At 40.1% G+C, this 20,441-nt stretch overlaps 2 protein-coding genes across 2 annotated transcripts; both read left to right on the top strand.

Moving 5' to 3' along the window:
- Window positions 1–3,329: 3,329 nt before the first annotated feature.
- LOC149302844 (angiopoietin-related protein 5-like) lies at window positions 3,330–7,568 on the top strand. Its single transcript, XM_089482017.1, has 5 exons — window positions 3,330–3,477; window positions 5,781–5,872; window positions 5,997–6,117; window positions 6,387–6,572; window positions 7,270–7,568. The coding sequence occupies exons 1-5, from the start codon at window positions 3,330–3,332 to the stop codon at window positions 7,566–7,568; spliced, it is 846 nt and encodes a 281-aa protein (XP_089338143.1).
- A 200-nt stretch (window positions 7,569–7,768) lies between these two features.
- LOC149302843 (angiopoietin-related protein 5-like) lies at window positions 7,769–15,220 on the top strand. Its single transcript, XM_089482016.1, has 7 exons — window positions 7,769–7,822; window positions 12,395–12,481; window positions 12,803–12,833; window positions 13,380–13,471; window positions 13,777–13,897; window positions 14,496–14,681; window positions 14,925–15,220. The coding sequence occupies exons 1-7, from the start codon at window positions 7,769–7,771 to the stop codon at window positions 15,218–15,220; spliced, it is 867 nt and encodes a 288-aa protein (XP_089338142.1).
- Window positions 15,221–20,441: the final 5,221 nt, after the last annotated feature.

The following is a 20,441-nucleotide window of genomic DNA, read 5'->3' as shown; positions in this document are numbered from 1 at the left end:
ACTATGTAAATTCTATTTCATTTTTATTTTGGAATGAGCAAATGAAATGTCATCACTTTTCCCTGTGCTGTGGAGTACTGTGGTGCTGAATGGGCTATTTTTTCTAGGACTGAAAGAGTTAAACCCCTTGTCGGTCAGTTGCAGTACCTGTTCAAACCTCAGTTTCTTTGATGGAATGGAAATTTAAGTATGCTGGTTTTGGACAACTCTTGTGGAACCCATGTTCCGATCTCTATGCTCATCATCATGGTGTTCTTGATATGGTTACATTTTGCAATTATCAGGTGTCCCAATACTTTTGGTGTTTGTGTGTCTATGTGTATATGTATACCGTATTGGCTCGGATATAGGCCACCCCCATATATAGGCCGCACCCTAAAAGTTTTTTTCTTTAAAAAAGCACCAAAAAAACATGCTGCCACTCTGTCTCCCCCCCCCCGAGATATGCTGCCACTGTCCTCCTCCCCCCCTGAGATATGCTGCCACTGTCCTCCTCCCCCCCGAGATATGCTGCCACTGTCCTCCTTCTCCCCCCCCCCGAGATATGCTGCCACTCTGCCCCCCCCAACTTACCAGAGCAGACTCCCGGGTGTCTGGCGGGGGACATCTACGCAATACGCGTACACAACTTCCGGTGCCGGCACATCCGCTGAGTATACGCGTATTGCGTAGATGTCCCCCGCCGGCCCTGCAAGACACCCGGGAGTCTGCTATGGTAAGTCTTGGGGGCAGAGGTCTTGGGGGTGCGGATGGTCACCGGCTGTGGCGATGCGGGTAAACAACCTCCGCAGCTGGTGACCGTCCGCACGATGCGCTTAGACAACCTCCCGTGCCGGCACCCCCCCCGTGGAAAGTGCTGGCAGGGGAGGCTGTCTGAGCGTATCGGAGAGTAGGATGCAGGTCCCCTGCACCGCTGCGGGGGATCTGTATCCTAACCCCGCTGCCTGCCGCGGCCTATATTCGAGCCAATACGGTGTGTGTGTGTGTGTATATATATATATATATATATATATATACACACACACATACATACATAATCGGACACCAAAACACTGCTGTAAAGCTAGCCTGCCACAGAAATACAAGATCAGACTACAAAGCAGACACCAAAACATCAACACCTAATTGTGTAGGCATACTGACACTCACACACAAGTGTGACTCATAAAGAAGAGTGGGCTAACGTTCCTCCACAACGATGTAAAAGACTCATTGTCGGTTATCGCAAACGTTCGATTGCAGTTGTTAGGTTTAGGGGTAATAACTTTTTTCCACATGGGTGATAAAGGTTTTAGTTAACTCTTTACCTTCAATAAATGAAATAATCATTTAAAAGCTGCATTTTGTGTTTACTTGTGTTGTCTTTGTCTTATATTAAAATTAGTTGGATGAACTGAACCATTTAAATGTGACAATAAAGCAATAATAGAAGAAATCTGGACAGTGACGAACACTTTCACATCACTGTAGAAATACAGATAAATATAGATCATGTAATGGACTATAATTTAATTCAATATTGAATAGGACTAAACAACAAAGAGTTAAACTGACGAAACATGTTTTGGATATGTGTAAGTGAAATATAAACTGTGCTTATTGCCGTACCTATGTAATAATAAGCCAGTGGTTACAGGGGGGGGCTCCGCAACAGTTGCTACTCATCAGGGGGTTACCACACTGGCACACACCTCCAGCTAGGAGGGTAACAATTAAGGTTGTGACCCCTGAGACCACTGTCTGACTGATCCAGTGGACAGCAAGTGACATCCTGATGGAACTAATAACCTATTTGGAGGCAAATATGACACCATGGGATATGTTACTTGGCAAAGTCAGGGTGCTTTGGGGCAAGTGCATGTGATGGCTGCAGTATACCTTTAAATGAAAGGTGAGATCCTAAAAGCTTATGTGAGTACATCTTGCGTTGGCCATCTGAAAGGTATCACCTTTGATTAACGACTACATCTTCACTTGAAATACTGCTATTTCTTTATTGGATTAATGTTTTAATTTGTTAGACGTTAGATAGCAATAAATGCTAATATATTCTGTGAGATAATTGATATAGCCACTGCAGTCTGCAGGTGATACAAGCCTTTGCAGCCCCACTGGTGCAGGGGGGGACTACTATTCCTAAGACCTCCCAAGCATTCTTGATGCAGAAGTGGGCCCTTGATACTAGCCCCATTCTCCTCTTAATAGTTTATTCAATAGTTTATTTCTGATCATACACGCAGTATTTTTTTAACATTCCACTGGTTCATATTCTGAGCCAAATTGCATTTATTTGCACATGAAGGAGGATTTAGGACAAGCGAGGACTAATCCAAAGTATATTACATACACGGGGAAGGGCCTTTAACATACAATTTTGTGTTACACTATTAGATACAGTCTTATAAATGTGATTGGTAATTTGGGTTAATTTGGATAAATTATACTTTTGAAGTCGTTTTTATTGATAAATATATATATTTTTGGCTTCTTTTGTACCTCGTTTAATCTAGAGTTCATCTACGATTTGGAGTGAATTAGTGTTTTGCTAGAAGAAAGAAGATGAAAGTCTTTGCTAGATTACATTTTGGAGTCTAGGTTTTGTTATTTTAGGTAATTGTTAGCTAAGCAGATATAGACCTGAGATAATATTTATCTTGAGTAATCAAATCTAATTCCAAATCCCTAAACAGCACTGTGCATGTTGTTTATTTTGAAGATATGTTAATGCCACCAATTTAAATCAGATCCGCCACTGAACCCATGTATTCTACAGATTAGTGCAGATAATGTATTACAAACTCATCTATTAAGTATATGATGGAGCAACCCACTAAACTCCCTGTTCTTAGGATCTACATGATTATTCCTCCACATTAAGCTATTGCTTCTCTTTTGTTAAGATGTGTGTTTGAGGAGCCAGCAGTTTAGATGTAAGGAAGTTTGAGTTTACCAAGAGGGCGGTAGATAAATGGAACAGCCTCCCATCAGAAATGGTAGTTGCTAAGGGAGTTTAAACATCCATGGGACAAGCTATTTTGAAGACATGACCGAGGTCCGATTAAGGTCTAAGTCTTAAAAGGAGGCAAAATGGGCAAACTAGATTGGCCGAATGGTTTTATGCGCTGTTCAATTTTAGGTTTCTATGAAAACGATATTACACCAGAGGTTTAGATAAGTGGCATAGTAATAATGAAGCCCAAAAGAGAAATAACAGACAACTCATTCAACATGCACTATTCAATCACATTTACAAAAAATGGAGTGGATAGAATTTGTGAAAGGAACTGCCGTTGGGGGGAGGGGGGGTGGTCCTGCTGAAATCACGTGGAATGCCAACATTTAATGGGGAAATTGGCAGGGAGCCGGGCGTGTTAAGACTCCGCTCGCCCGACCCGGAGGATTCCGGTGTTGACCCGGAGAAGTGGAGAAGCAGTGCTTCACCCAGAGTTCTCCAGGTGAAACCCAGCAAGTTCCCAGGTATGGCTACATGTGCCATTGCAAGTAAAACACAAACAATCAAATTGGCATTTGCCCGCCCTCCCATGGTGCACACAAAATTCTTATCAATACATACTATGAAAGACCAATATTAAATTCAGACGCTTGTATCGTCCAAGCCCATCTGTGTACTACTTCCACTGGTTCCAAGGATCTACTACCCTTTCTCTCAGTTTCCATATCCCACTAAGTTCTCCAACCTTTAACTTTTAATAACACCCTTTCGTTTTTCGTTAAAAATTCTACCCAGTTTGACATATTAGAAGCTTTCTAACAGGTCTCCCGTCTCCTTTTGCTCCTTTAGGATGTACTTATTGGACCCTCTACTTACTGAGTTATTTTCATCTTAATGAATGTACCATAATTGAACTGATAATTTGAAGGTTATTGTGCACATATAGATAAGAAAACCTTAGACTGTCCAATTGTTTTTGTTGGAGATTTGACATAATAGTTGTAGTTGTAATACTTTAATTAACCATAATCAACATATTAAAATGAAAATAAGTCTGTTATCTGCAGAAGCCAGAATTTTCTAAAGTAGTTAACCTCTTAATGACAAAGCCCATACATGTACATGGCTCAAAATGCATTGTTTTCAATGGGTTTAGGGACTGCCCATTGTCTTTAAGGGTTTAAGGATACAACTCTGATTGGCTGGATTGAGTATCCCCCTATATGCGTGTGCTATATAAGGAGAGCATGCTGGGAGATTGTATGCCATTCTCTGGAACGTCCTCTGTGGTTACTGACTGGTATGTACATAGCTTGTATATGTTGTGCTTTTTTCCTTTCTATGATATCTGTATATTAAGGATTTCTAGTGTTGTATACATTCAAATTGTAGATTGAGTAAATATTCTGCTTTAACAGGTAAGACTAGCTTGCGTTCCTTCTTTGTTTGTGTTATTTCCATAGCACTGTACAATGGGTTCTGATATAAAGTTGCTATAATGAGTAGGTACTAGACTCTGACATGGTACTTTATATATTAATGTTCTGTTAGTGTCTTCTACGTATCTATGCAAGTAATTATGTCAATTTTTCCAGGGCTATGAAAATGTTCTCTTTCAACTTCTTTGGATGTCTGCTATTATTTGGTCTTTGCATCATAACACAGGTCTGTACCTACCAAGAGCAATTGTTTCCTAACATACATCATATGTCTACGTGTTTTTTTTATGACAGATAATACTATTAATACTTTGGTTAATATATATTTTTTTAATGTTATTTTTTCTTTGTCTCTATGAAGTTGATTTCTCACATTTTATTTGTGTGTAAACAGTGCAATATTGGATTTTAAATAACTCCATTGTGTGTCATTTCAACATTAATATGCCGTAAATTGAATACAACTCAAATCTCTGACATCAGTATGCATTCTGATGGGCCAAATCTTGCGGGTTTAACCTGTTATTAGATTACGATTTCCTATTTAATCTGTCTTTGTCTATTATTGTTTGTTTGTTTTTCTATTATTTACTTTTATTAAATCTGTACACCCTGCATGTATTTGGACTCGGCTCCCCAGGGCAAACCTGAAAATGAGAAAAGGCTCAGTGGTTTCCTGGTAAAACACTTTCTAAATGAATAAACTTTACTACTTTCAGGTGGCTGTTGCCCAGAGTAGACTGGGTGAGTTGATTTTATATCCAGTTTCTTTTAGACCTTGTGCATATTACCGGCCTCTTCAATGTATTCTTACCCTAGAGTAGACATACTATACTCTCCAGGTGTGATATACACTACTATTATTGATGAATACAAAAAATTGTAAGCTTGCGAGCAGGGCTCTCTCCACCAAATGTATCGGTTTGTCTTAGTCTGTCAATTCTTGTCTTGTAATACCCCTTGAATATATGTATTGTATTAAGCACTGCGTAAACTGTTGGTGCTTCATAAATAAAAGATAATAATAATTCATCCAGACAAGCTTAGTGTAAGAACTGTATGTCAGCTGACTGTGTGTCAACTATCCTGTCCCTAAGTTTGTTCAACAGAAAACCTACCCTGTATATTCACCTTATGAAGATAGTTCCAGCGATGCCTTGCTGTATTTGTTCTTTCTGTTAGCATGGTGCGGACAGCTTCGCAAACTACAGAACATTAATATTTTAAAGTACATTCTTGATGATAGACCACAATAGCTTTCATTGCCACCACAATTTGGTAAAAATATTGTGTGTAAAAAAAAAAAAAAAAAAAAAGGCTTCATATTATTACTGCCTTTGTTTTAAAATTGTTACTACTATAAATTGTCATTATTATTTGTGTTTTAGCATATGACTGTTCAGACGAATGGAAAAGAAACCCTAAATCTACCAGTGGGGTTTACACTATAAAGCCTAATGGGGCTAAGGCATCTTTCCAGGTAAAAATGTTTATGTGAGGGCATCCCAGCTCAGTGATAGATAGCTGTGTACGGTATATGTACGGATACGGTTTCATTGTGATTCCTGTATGAAGGCAATGAGACATTTTTATCTGAACTACAGGTGTTCTGTGAAATGAATGCCGAAGGCGGTTGGACCCTTATCCAGAACCATGATGGGCAAGATGGTTTGTCCTTTGATAGGGCCTGGGCTGACTACAAACAAGGATTTGGAAATATTTCAAGTGAGTTCAAGCTGGTAATTTAATAATAATAATTAAAATATATATGTCATGTTTTGGTCAAAGGGGGCAGAATTCTACTTATTTAAGATATTTATAAGGTGCTCTCCCTCTTTCATACATTTTCTGTCACTCTTTGAAGTCTGAAAAATAATTACTATTGGACTGTATATCACATTCCCAGGTTATTGTATAAATGCTCACTGTTCTCTTTATGAATACTTCAACATATCTAATGCCTACTAAGTTAATGTGATAAATTGTCTGTTAAGGTGAACACTGGTTGGGACTGAATAAAATATATCTGCTGACCAATCAGCCCGGCCGCATCGCTAAACTACGTGTCAGCCTTGGTGACTTTGCGGGATCTGAAGCCTTCGCCCAATATAGTTCTTTCAGAATTGGATCTGAGTCCCAGTTCTATCAGCTGTCACTGGGGAAGTATTCTGGAAATGCTGGTAAGAGTCAGTGGCTACTAATATATCAACACTTATTTTTATGTTACCTACTGCTCTCAGACAATTTATATTGTGTACACTTGTCTATATTTAGGTCCGACTGTAGGGATTTCAGTTCCCTAGGTGGATGTGAACATGCTTGATGTCATTGAAGAGATAATTGTGTATGACTAAAATTGGACAGCTCTGAAATGTCCACATCTGCTGTAGCTTTGTTTTAATGCTACCTTGAATATTTCTCTTATCCAGATGATGAGAAGATTCAATGTCAGAATTTAAAGATAACAGAAATTATAGCTAAACAAGCAGTTTAGTGTTTTCTAGGCAACATCATGTGCATGTCTTTATGTTATTGTAATTTATTTGTTATTTATTTCAATGGGGAAAAAAAAGACTGTTTATAAAATATTTTGCCAGGAAGATACAGATACATGGTTACATATATGAAACAGTTCTATGCAAAGGATTAAATTAGAATAGGATGTTAACATTTGCATTGTTAACAAAAGCAGGACGTTTTCTGGAAGGGTTTTGCAATATTTGGGTGAGCTTAGTACAAGAAGGTGGTTTGATCTGCTTCCGTCTTGTAATGTGAATCCATCAGTAAAATGCTGGATTAAGAGCAGAAGTTGTAGGTATTGGAAGCATTGGTGGGCATGCAGGGACTTTGTGTTAAATATATGTATTCTTGTTGCAGGAGATGCTTTCAGAGGAAGGGACAAGGACACTAATGAAGATGGAAGCTTTTTTAGCACAATGAATAAGGACAATGACAAGTGTAATCCATGTCTAAGTGGAGATATCATGTTTAACAGCTGCAGCGTGCAGTTTAATGGCGGATGGTGGTTTAACCGTTGTGGGATTGCAAATCTAAACGGCCAGTGGCGTAACCAAAATGACTACATCGGCTGGGCTTCTGCTGTGTACTGGGAAACCTGGAAAATCAATGAGTCGCTCAAGTTTAGTAAGATGTATCTAAACACAGTTAGAGAGTGAAATTAAACTGTATTTAGAATGCCTGTCAATCTGTACCTTAACAAGCCAATGAACAAGCCAGCATGTTAACTGACTACACCATGCCTTCTAATAAATATGCAGGATTTTATAGTATTTTCTACTGATACTGCCTATTGTCATTTGCCGACCCAGTTATATATTTCCCCATAAGACTTTAATTTCTGGGGTATATTAGTTAGATGAATAGACACGTTCTGTGTAAGCCTTCTCTCTGTGCCATCTGCAATGACAGGGTAAGTAAGGAGTATCACTTACCTTAGTGATCTCAGCTGTTTGTGCATTTGCAGTGAACTGAAATATGAGGAAGCCCCATGTATTTCAGGTCCCTATCCATTCCCAGTGCCCTTTAGTTTTCACAAGCTGATGGCCCCCCCCTTTCATATCAGGAAACATCACATAGGAACTGAAAATACTGCGCTTCAAGGCACCTACCTGCCACTGAAAATAATGCTGCCATGAAAATGAAAACTTGATCAAAAAGTAAAGCAGGTTGCTGTAGCAACCATGATGTTAATGAACAACATTCAGAGCGGGCAGACAGAGGCCTGTAAACGGGGATAAAAACATGCAAAGTTACCAGGGAGATAATTACAGAGAATTGATTCTTCAGTGGGCAACCACAAACAAAATCATTAAAGAAACAATGTCCCATTAGATAAAAAAAATAAATGTATAGCAAAACACAGAAAGTAAATGGACACAAGTACTGCTTACTCACAGGAGATGGTACAAAGCAATTTAATAATGAAAACAAAAGAAGTCAAAGAAACCAGTGCCGCTTAAGTTTCCCAATAGGGCCATATAGACTGACTGTATCTAAGAGGTACATCCAACACACCTCACATCGTAAAAGCAATGTTTCCCTCTCACTCCCTCGACTGGGAGTGGGATCCTTGTTATGATGGTAGGTGTGGGAGTGGAAAAGGCTGTTGGGGTCCATCAGCTTAGTATGTAAATCTGTACCTTATTCATTCATGACCTTCTGTACCATCTAATGGAACGTCTAAAATCTAGATCACAAACCAATCGTCTATATACCTAAACCATTTTAATACAACCCACAACTGGGTTCTGGGTATAGATATTCTTGTTTTCAAAAGAACTCATAAATAGGTTAGCATGCGTCATTCTGGCCCCCATTGCTGCGCCTTTGTCACGGACTGTAAGCACACTTCCCTGTGTGTTGGGCCATCAGGATTATGTGGCCGCACACCAGGACCGTGAAATAGCAGCGGGAGGTATGCAGTACAGATAACAGGACATGGAGATATCTGGAGCTAAGAAAAGAAAAGAGGAGTAAAAGCAGGTTGCAGAATGAGGGATACAGGTTACAGGGACAGGCTACACACATAAATATAGGACTAGCCTAAGAGTATATGATAACAATTGGAGATTTAGTCACATCTTATGGCCATAGTATGCTTAGCCCACCACTACGCCAAAGTACTCCAATATTCTGTGGGTCCTAACTCTAAACCCTGCCTACAGAGGTACTAAACAAACTAAACATGGACTCTAAACACATATCAGAGAGATATACCTGTAGACTGCAGACTGAGACAAACATAACGGGTGGGGCACACCTTATAAAGGGAACAGAGCTGAAACAAAGAGCAGAACTGGAATCAAGGAATCAGAGGCAGAGTACAGAACATAAGGAAATCCAGGAATGGCATATAGCAAAACAGGGAAACTGTAGCAAGACAGAGATATGCAGCTCCGTGGCCTGGATGGGGCCTGACATTTCATTTTGAAACTCTGCAGTAGCAATAGTCTCCTGAATAGCTTCCAAACCTTTCCTATGTGGGATTGATGTGTATAGGCTGAGAAACATTGCAAATGCTTACCTTTAACTGCACTGTGTACATTGTATAATAGTACAAAGTATGTATGCGTAACAAAAGGTACCAGGAATGAGAGGGACACTTTGCATCCTAACCATTTGTGCATGGAACATGTGAAGACTCATTAAGGTGATTCTTGTTTTCTGGTTAATAATATAAAGCATCACAATTTTTTTTTTTATCAATTATGTTTTTCAGAATTACATATGAATTTCATAGTCGATCCTAAAATGGGAGTCATGAACATTTTTTATAGGCATCAGTCAATTTCCTAATCACCTATGGCACAACTATTCAGGATGAAATCTTCCTGGGAATTTTTCATGCATTAACCTGCCTCATTGTGCCATTGAGCTTAAACAAAGAACTAGGACAAGTAACACAAAGACAGAAAAACTCTGCAGGCAGGGGTGTTTATTAAAGAAGCTGGAAATGTAATGTTAAAAAAAGAAATATTTTAGGAGGCAAAATATGTTAAACTTTTTTCTTGTTGAGTTAGCATTTAAGATAGGAAAATCAGTCTCCCCTGCATAAAATAATAAAATAGTATTACAGTGAAAATACAATGTTTAGACTACTTGCTACTGCACTTGTGGTTATATAGAAGTATATACATTATTTGTAATCATTATCTTTTACTAACCAACCAGGTTTACAACTTGGCGGTTACTATTAAATTAGTCTGCAGTATGAAAGTGGTGTGATAGTGACTTGGCTTGTGTATACTATGCAAAAAATGAATATGACTTAAAATGTATGAAAAAGTCAACTTTGCGACATATTTGATATTTTTATATAATAACTTGTAGACTATGTATACAAAGCAAAGTTTTAGACTATCTTAATACATTGTAATTCTCTGTCACTCTATTCTCTGGCATTTTCCTGTGAACTAAAAAGGCTGCACAGCTATAATGAAATGAGATTTGCATTTTAAACAAGGTACTCTGTGTGACGATACGGATACCTGGAGCAGCCTCTCCCCCAGGATGTATTTTCCAGAAAGGAGCGTTGCTGAAACCGGGGTCAAGTCTGTGACTATATCTGCCCCAGGATGCTGGTCTCAGTAGGGGAAACTTCTGGAGCGAGGCTGAACGGTCAGTAGACAGTAGCAGGTTTGACCTGAGCTGGGGTAGGCATCGAGTCCTTTAACCACTGGATAGGAAGGCAGGTATTGATCCCTCTGCCTCCAAGTACAGCCTTTACAGAGGCTGCCAAGTGTTAAGTGTTAAGCTTAATGCTGACAGATCCGAAGACTCTGCCGCACCATGCCGTCGCTAGCACTATCTTACCTTGATGGAGGTCTGTGGACCATCACACTTTGTTGCTTAGACATTTTGACAGACACACCTTTACAGACTTTCAAATATGTTTGACATCTGCAGTCTGATCTCAATAGACAATCAGCCGGAAAAACATATTCTTGGAGTGAGAAAAGTCAACCATACTTTTGCCTGCATCTTATCAATGGAATCAATCATTAAGATCAATGAGATGGGTCTCAGATAAAGCATATCTCTTCTTGAATGTAAGGGAAGGGGGGGGTGTTGAGGTGATTGCTGGGGGGACATGGAAAACATGCTTCTAATGTAATGCAAATGTACTATTAAATTATTAATTTTATTTCCAACTCCAAGGGTAGCTTTTTGTTTAAATAGCTATAAATCAGAAGACTGAGTTGATCAGGTTTGATAAAACAAAAAAGTAAACAATAAGCAATCGTTTTGGTTGTTAGATAACCTTCTTCATTTTAATTAATAATGTGATCACTGTAAAGGAGATAGCTGCCTATACCTGTACATGCATACATTTATGCCATATTGTTTTAGATTTTAAAAGGGTAGCAAGAACTAGTTTTTAACAAGTGTTATATTATTTGTGTAAATATGAAATAAGATCTGTTTGAAAACCTATTTACACATTAGTTATAGTAGTTCTGTAATAATACAAAATGGTAATCTGCAGGATTTGTGTTCATGACACACGGGGAGGGATGTGTAATGGAGCAAAGGCTACAATACTTATTTCGGATTGGCTGAGCCTAGTGTCCAAAGTGGGTCTTTCCTATTTAAAGGGAGGACAGAAGCTGGGTAGTTAGAAGCAGCTGGTGCTGACAGCAAGGTAAGTGTACTACTTATATTTTTGCTTGTTTGCTCCTTGTGAGTTCTCCTGGTAGCTGGGTAAGGTATTTTGTTGTTTTTATTTTATGCATAATGTGTTAAGGTAGTTCAATCTTTTCTTAACCTTTCTTATAAATGTAAAGACTTTCACCAAATTTCAAGTAAGCTATCTATTGTTCACAAAATTTTCCCTCTTTTGTGCATTATGAGATGTATGTAACAATGCATTCACTTAAGTATAAATGCTTTTTGGGTGTTTTGCATTTTTACCCAGTAAAATTAATGGAGATGTTGCGTTTTTTTAAATTAAGCATTCTGTATTGTGTGTTGCCTTCATTATTTATTGTTGAATATCGATCTTAATGTATTGTTACAAAATGTGGAGAACTCAAAATTCCTAAAAGCTTATGTAACTCTTTATCTTTTTCTATGTTCAATCAATAAAAGGTATCGACTTCAACTAAAGTCTTAAGCTAAAAGGGAAATAAGATTTCCTTACCTTTTGTGCGGCCTTTTTTATTCCAGCGTTATATGTACATAGTGTCAAAGGAACCAAAACGGCATAGGTTGTAGCTGTAATTCTCTTTCTGACGCCAACTTCAATTATCTGCCTAGATGGCTGGAGCCGCACACAACAATCCTTCAGTGCTTTTCAAAGCCAAGTAGACAATGGCTTACATAAAGGGAGTGTCTGCATCATGATGTTGTGGATCTGACTGCAAAAAACTTTCAGCCAGGCTCTAAGTTCATTGTTTTCCTGATTTATAAAGTGTTTGTTCATATACAACGACTGGGAGTACAACGCACATTAACCAATATGTGCTTTCTTTTTTTTCCCCAGAAATCACTAAACATCATCATGCCCCTCACTAACCTATTTGGCTGTCTGCTGTTATTTGCCTTTTGCTTTAGTGACATTAAATCACAGGTAAGTGTCTGGCTTCTTTTTCCAGAGCATTCTGCACTGCACTGAAGATTACATACCAAAAAAAAAAACACATCAGAATTTCAGATAACTATTTTGCGGTCTCTTGGAAACCTGTGCCATTGACACTCTATAACTAATATACATATTAGACTTAGAAATAATTGGGTCGTAAGGCTCTAAGGTCATAATAGCATGCTAAATATGTATTTTTTTAAATCTTTTTTGTTCATGAGATATATATTTGGTATTTTTGCACATATACATTTGCTGTCAAATCCCTGTTATTGGTTCTTTGTAACCATTTTGTTTTTTTGGTTACAGCTGACATGTACAAGTACAGAGAGTGCATTAGGTAAGAATGATTGTAAGCTATCTAAGGGATCCTGGGTGAAAGAAACTTTACTTGAAGTACCCTCACTTTTCCGGCTTTGAAGAAAAATAATGTTTTTTATTTACACAATTTCATTTATAGACCCTGCTGGTCTTACACACATTGCTACGTTCAAGGCTTTAGAACACTGGAACGCTCGTAGTGACCATCCATTTAGAAAAAGAGGGCTACCAATGGGGGGGGGCAGAGAGATTTAGGGCCACACCAGGAACTGTGCCTCCTAAAGAAGTACACTTGAAAAGTATTCATTGGAGCCCATGCAAAGAAGACTCAAAAATGTGTTAAAAAGATAACAAAGAAGTGTCGAGGACAAGACTGGTCTTTTCTGTTTTATTTGCCATCCCAGGTTTAATTAGCTACTCTAGATGCTAAAATATATACAATTTAATTTTAGGGAACCCATGACTGGGTTCCACAATGGACATTGAAGCCTGTATGAAACTGAATACTGAACACTTCTCTGTGTTCTGTCAGTGGATCTGTATTGAAACTAACTTTGCTCAACAGGATATGATTGTTCACACATATGGGAGAGAGACAACAGAACAGTTAGTGGAATGTACACAATAAAACCTATAGGAGCAAGCAAGCCTTTTCAGGTAGGTACTTGACTTTTTGTATGCAATACTGTTAAAGGTGTTCGTATTGATTAATTAAGGCTTCATGCGTGTCAGGAGTTGATATAAAGAATCAGGAATCTGCCGGCGCTTTATAAATAAATGTAATGTAATAAAGAGTTCACCAGCATCTATCATCATGAATGTAGTCTAGCTCTAACCTTTTTGGGGTCAGCAAAAAAGCCTTTAAATTCAAAGTTCAATTAGAATGGTGACAGGCACTGGTGTTAGTAATGACTTCAAATCTGTGCAATGTGTAAGTCTGAGAAGACTTGTCTGATCTACAGGTCTTTTGTAAAATGGATGCCGACGGTGGCTGGACCCTCATTCAAAAACATAATGGACAGAATTCCCTGTCTTTTGATAGAACTTGGGCAGAATATAAAGAGGGATTTGGATATCAATCAGGTAAGTTACCCTGTAAAGAAAGTATATGTGTATTTATGATCTTGTACCATAACTGGCCATGATTACATTTAACAAACATGTATTTGTAATATTCTGTACACATACCCCTCTCTGGCTTTGTGTAAAGTTGTTTTTAGAAGACTAGAGGATTTAATGCTCCAAACACAATTTAGCTAACACAGTATTTATTGCATTAGTACTGTCTATTTACTCTGGCCTTACAGTTTCAATAAATAGAGTGTCTAGACAAATCAGAACTGCACCTGAAAGACTGAATGAAATGTTTTCTGACTAGGCTAAGCATTACAGTGCTTTTTATGTAGATCATTGTAGCAAACTTAGTTGAGACCTATATGTATCTCTATGCGCTTTTCCCTATATAGCTTGGTAACCTGCGGGTTTCACTGGAGGTAGGGTACCTTCCCGGCTGTAATGAGAGTTCTTCGTTGTAGCTAATGTGACAAAGCATCATGAGAATTGTGCTCACAATACTTTTTGGCAGTACTGAACAATAACTGTCATTTGATTTGCAAGACTGGCTCAGTAGCGATGTACATTGTCTGTAATGTCACTCTAACCTAGCAAACATTTCTCTCAGGTGAACACTGGCTTGGACTGGATAATATATATCTGCTGACCAATCAGGCTGACAGGATCTCCGAACTACGTATCAATCTTGGTGAATTTTCTGGATCCAAAGCCTTTGCTGCCTATAGCACTTTCACAATTGGTTTAGAGACGCAGTTGTATCAGCTCTCTCTGGGTGAATATTCTGGAAATGCAGGTAGGAAGGATTAGCTGTAACTCATTATTTGACAATACAAGGGAAACTAACACATTTAAAGATAATTCACATATATAAGTATTTGTAATTTGTGCCTAGTATACTGGCTGATTACCCAGTTTTGGCAACCTACAAATGTGGAGGAGAAGCCAGCTAGTTGCCTACCAAGACAATACAAAATTGCAATGAAGTGTGTTTCATAACAATGCTTGGTCAGACTCATTGGAAGCTTTTTGTTTTTAGGTGATGCTTTCAGAGGAATAGATGATGCTACAAATGAAAATGGAAGCTATTTTAGCACGATAGATATGGATAATGACCAGTGTGATCCATGTCAGTATGGTGATATCATGTACAACAGTTGCAGCCGTGATCGCTTCCGTTCTGGATGGTGGTTTAAAAACTGTGGGATTGCAAATCTCAATGGCCAATGGCATAACCAAGGACACCACATTGGCTGGGCTTCTTCTGTGTTATGGCAAACCTGGAAAGCCAATGAGTCTTTGAAGTTCAGTAAGATGTACTTGAGACACCACTAGGGTGGTAGGAAGAGCAATCTTAGTGCAGGATCAGATTCATGATAATCTGTGTTTTTATAATTGTCTGTATTAAAAAAATAAACATTCGTTAATCTTGGTTGTGTGTGTTTAGGTTGAAAAATAGTACGTGCCAATTTCAGTATTAGGGGCATCTAACAGTACTTCAATGTAGATGTCTGCTCTGGGCAACACACCCTATGCTACGGTCTTCAATCAAGCATAAATAAAGTAAGCAGATAGACAGCACACTCTCTTGACTGTTGTAGATGCAGTTCTGATGCAAATACAATAGTATCAATCTGTCAGGGGTTTGGTTCATACAGTTTACCATGGGGACCCAGAGCACCGAATGATGGTATTCAGGAGGTATTGCGCAGTAGGGGAGTCGGACAGGGGCTGGTACTGGGCGACTGCACTCTCCCGGGTGTTGAGCAGCTATGGTTGTACGGCCACAACCAGGGCTCTGACATAGCAGCGGATGTGGTCCAGTTCAAAACAAAACCTGGTGATATCCTGCAGGCATGGGCGTAGGAACCCCTAAAAATCTGGGGGGTCAGCATTTTCCCCCATCAGATCCCCACTTTCTCCCCATCTCTCACACTATCTACCCCCTCTCCCCCTTCTCACACTATCTACCCCCTCTCCCCGTCTCACACTTTCTTACTATCTACCCCCTCCCTACCCTCCCTTCTCACACTATCTACCCTCTCCCTACCCCCTTCTCACTAGCTACCCTCTCCCTATCGCCCCCTTCTTACTAGCTACCCTCTCCCTACCGCCCCCTTCTCACTAGCTACCCTCTCCCTACCCCCCCTTCTCACTTGCTACCCTCTCCCTACCACCCTTCTCACTTGCTACCCTCTCCCTACCCCCTTCTCACTAGCTACCCTCTCCCTACCCCCCTTCTCACTAGCTACCCTCTCCCTACCCCCCCTTCTCACTGTCTACCCCAGGGGTGTCCAAGTTTTTTCTGCAGTGGGCCACTTCATCAGAATTGTATACGTGCGCGGGACGCACTCATTTTTCACTGTGAGAAAATATGGCCTTTAATGAAATATGCAGATTAAAATAAAGTAAATGACACAAAACCTTTACTTTTCCTCTCACTGATTTCTGGGCCTAGAAAGTTTTGTGACTACAAACTCAGGACTCAGGATAATTAAAAATGAAATAGTTCTATTTATTCTGGGGATGCACCAAAATGAAAATTCTGGACCAAAACATTCACGGTTCACTTAGCCAAAACCAAAAATGACCCCCCACCTTTAAAAATAATAATAAAAACTCACATTTAAAAAAAAAAGAAAGTAGGTAACACACCACAATTGGACAAAAAAAATTAGCAATATGACTTGGCATGATAGGAGTGTGATTGCTAACAGCAATCACACTCCTATCATACGCAGGCAGCCAGTACATGCTGGTACAGGGTGGCTGTAAGTGATCTGCAGACCCCATATTGCTGGCAGTATCAATACACAAGGGGGGCAGCTAGCTAGGTTTCAGCATGTACTGGCTGACTTGGCATGATAGGAGTGTGATTGCTAACAGCAATCACAGTCCCATCATGCCTAGGTTCCAGCACTTACACATCCATGCTATCACACACACACTCATTCATTCATATACTCATTCATTCTCAGATTCATTGCCTCAATCACGCATACTGATTCAAAGACCTTACCTGCACTGCAGCTCCTTGATGCCGCTCACAGACTTCAGCAGGGGGCGTGGCCTCCCTCTGCTTTCTATGGTACTGCACAGAGAAAGCAGGATGTGATGTGATGTCACGTGAACTCTGCTGGGTTCCGCTTCCTCTGTGCAGTACAGATCTATACATGCAAATGCTGTTTACATGCTTGTTTATTTGATCTCTATCTGAACTACAGAAAGGAAAGAAAAGAGAGGCATGGCTTAGTGAATGAGGGGACAAATGATTACAAGGGAGAGGATCTCCCAAAGTCACGGTCAGGGTCAGAAGGAGGGAATACTTCACTGACTCTCACAAACTTCCCCTAATCTGCAGTCAGTGTGCCAAATATTTTTTTGGGTTCAGGAGTGGAGGGAGTGATTGCATGCTAGGGAGCGTGGGGCATGAATCAATGAAATGCTTGCCTAGGGTCCATTTTTTCAATATTTAAAAAAATGTTTGTTACAAAGATTAGCTGTTTTTTTCCTATATTTAATGTATTAAATGTACATTATTTTTACCAGTGTTTCAAGTTATATATTATTGTACTTGTTTGCAAAGAAAGAGATGGGGAGAAAGTGGGGTAGGGGATAGTAAGGAAAGAGGTATCTGATGGGGATGTTATACCCAGATTTTTAGGGGTTCCTACGCCCATGCTGGTGTGTATTTAGTCATCTGTTTACTGGCACTTTTCCGTAGGAATAAATTTAACACATTTAACTTTTACTTATCCAGAGATAAAACGCCCTCCTGAATTTGTAGTCACTTCAGAGGACAAAACTTTCTAGGCCCAGAAATCAGTGAGAGGAAAAGTAAAGGTTTCATGTTATTTACTCTATTTAAATTTTCATATTTTATTAAAAAGGATTAGTGAAACTGAATTGTGACTTTTTTTAGTGTACTGGTGTACTCCCAATCCCATCACATTACATCAATATGCATTAGAAAATCAGGAAAAGATGGGCATGGATGGTGGGCTCAACGGGCCACTTGACTAGACTTGCCCCCCAGGCCTTAGGCGGCCAACCCTCCCCTTTTATATAGGGCAGGGGCGTACCTAGAGTATTTGGCACCTGGGGTGGATCCTGTATGTGGCACCCCCCCCAACATTTTAAAACTGCATAGCTTCTATGGTTATATACTGGTGCAGACATTGAAGGTGGTACAGCATTACTGTTATCATTATATACTGAGGCAGACATTGACGGTGGTACAGCATAACACCTACCACTATATACTGAGGCAGACATTGACGGTGGTACAGCATTACACCTATCACTATATACTGAGGCAGACATTGATGGGGGTACAGCATAACACCTATCACTATATACTGAGGCCGACATTGACGGGGTACAACATAACACCTAACACTATATACTGAGGCAGACATTGACGGTGGTACAGCGTAATCCCTATCACTATACATTGAGCCAGACACTGATAATAGGGCAGCATAACTCCTATCACTATATACTAACCCAAACATTGATGTGGTGTAGGCCTACCACTTTATTGTCTGGCTTAGGGATGCACCGAAACGAAAATTCTGGACTGAAACCGAAAATTCAGCATTTACCTGTCCGAAACCAAATATGACCCCCACCATAAAAAAAATCTCACACTTTTATTTAAAGTAAGTAACACAGCAAAATATATAAATTGTTATTATTATTGTTCACATGTGAACTCAGCACTGGAGGCATAGAATCAGACATACAAATCCCGTATTTGCAGGTATACAATAATAATGTATGGAAACATAGCAAGAGATAAAACTACAGGCATAGATCACAGGTTGCACAAAGCAAAGTCAGCTCTGGCGTACACACTGCCCACATAGAACCTGACCAGCACCCAGATTACACACATAGGATTTACCATTTTCGTCCACAAACAGCCCGGCCTGTGCCATCTTTGTCCCATAAACACCCTGCCTGTGTCATCTTGGTCCCCAAGGCTCAAACATCCTACTTGTGCCATCTTTGCCTTTCCGCAAATCAATTTTACATATATCATACACACAAACACTTTAACAGTCAGTCACTAATTCACACTTTCATTCACATAATTAATTCACACAATCATTTATTCTCTCTCATTCACACAAAATGTACACATTCATTAATGCATTCTCACACCTCATTAATTATCTCCCTCATTCAGACAATTCATCCACACATTTATTCATTCTCTCACTCATTCTCACTATCTATCTTTCCCCCTTTTCTACCCCTTCTCACATCTACCCCCCTCTCCCTCCCTTCTCACTATATTGCCCCCTCCCTCCTCACTACACACATATACACATACACACATACACTGCCCTTACACACATCTGCCCATAAACACACATATACACATACACTGCCCTTACACACATATACACGTACACTGCCCTTACACACACACACATACACTGCCTTTAGACACACATATACACATACACTGCCCTTACACACATCTGCCCATAAACACACATATACACGTACACTACCCTTACACACACATATACACATACACTGCCCTTACACACACATATACATGTACCCTGCCCTTACACACACACACACACACACACACACACACACACACATACACACACATACATGTGTACTGCCCTTTCACGGACACTGCCTGTCATGAACTGTACTTACCCGTGCAGCGGGTAGCTGTGTACCCGCTACTCGGCGCGTCCTCCAGCCTCACGGTCTGACGCCGTCCCGGCGAGTGCTTCACGCATGCGCGAAAGCCGGCACTCTTAAAGGGACCGCGTCCCGGAAATTGAACAAGTGATTGGGGGAACCTCTGGACTACTTAAAAAACTGACACCTTTGCTAAGGTGCTCAGTTGTTATTTGTAGTTCCAGAGAGCAACTTGGCATTTGTTCCTTCCATTCCCCTGAGTATTGCATGTTAACCCCTTCCTGCCAGCACCTGTTCCCGTTCCTGTTCTGGTCCCGTCCCATCCTGTCCTGCCCTTTCCTACCTGTTCCTGTTTTCCTCGGTTCGCCTTCACGGTTGTTTGACCTGGATTCGGACTTGACTACACTTGTCTCAATAACCCTTTGTCTGCTGTGGTGCTCCAGTCGTCTGCCGTCCTGCTCTGTGTCTGCAGTTTAACCCTTCGTCTGCTCTGATGCTCCAGTCATCAGCTGTCCTACTCAGAGTCTGTTGTGGTGTTCCAGTCGTCTGCCGTCCTGCTCTGTGTCTACATCTTAACCCTTTGTTAGCTGTGGTGCTCCAGTTGTCTCCTTCTCAGAGTCTGCTGCTACTTCTGGCTCACCACACCTTGTAAGAGAAAGACCTGTGTGTTGAAACGTTGCCTGCGTGAAATAAACTCACCTTATCATTTGAGTGCTGAGCCTCTGCTTCTTTATTTTGGATCCAGCTAGGTAGACAACATGGCAGACGCTCTTGCGGAACCCTGAGAGTGACCACGAGGACGGAGAGTCCTTGCATAGCGTGGAGGCGGAAGAGTGGAGACAGAGGATTTTACACATACCTACCAGGGCTGATTTGAAGGCTCTGA

This window comes from Sceloporus occidentalis, unplaced genomic scaffold (assembly GCF_023333645.1).
Source record: "Sceloporus occidentalis isolate IW3139 unplaced genomic scaffold, rSceOcc1.0.p SCAF_17, whole genome shotgun sequence".
In the NCBI taxonomy this organism is placed as follows: domain Eukaryota; kingdom Metazoa; phylum Chordata; class Lepidosauria; order Squamata; family Phrynosomatidae; genus Sceloporus; species Sceloporus occidentalis.
The sequence above is the reverse complement of the archived record's forward strand: the minus strand, read 5'-3'. Positions and strand labels throughout refer to the sequence as shown.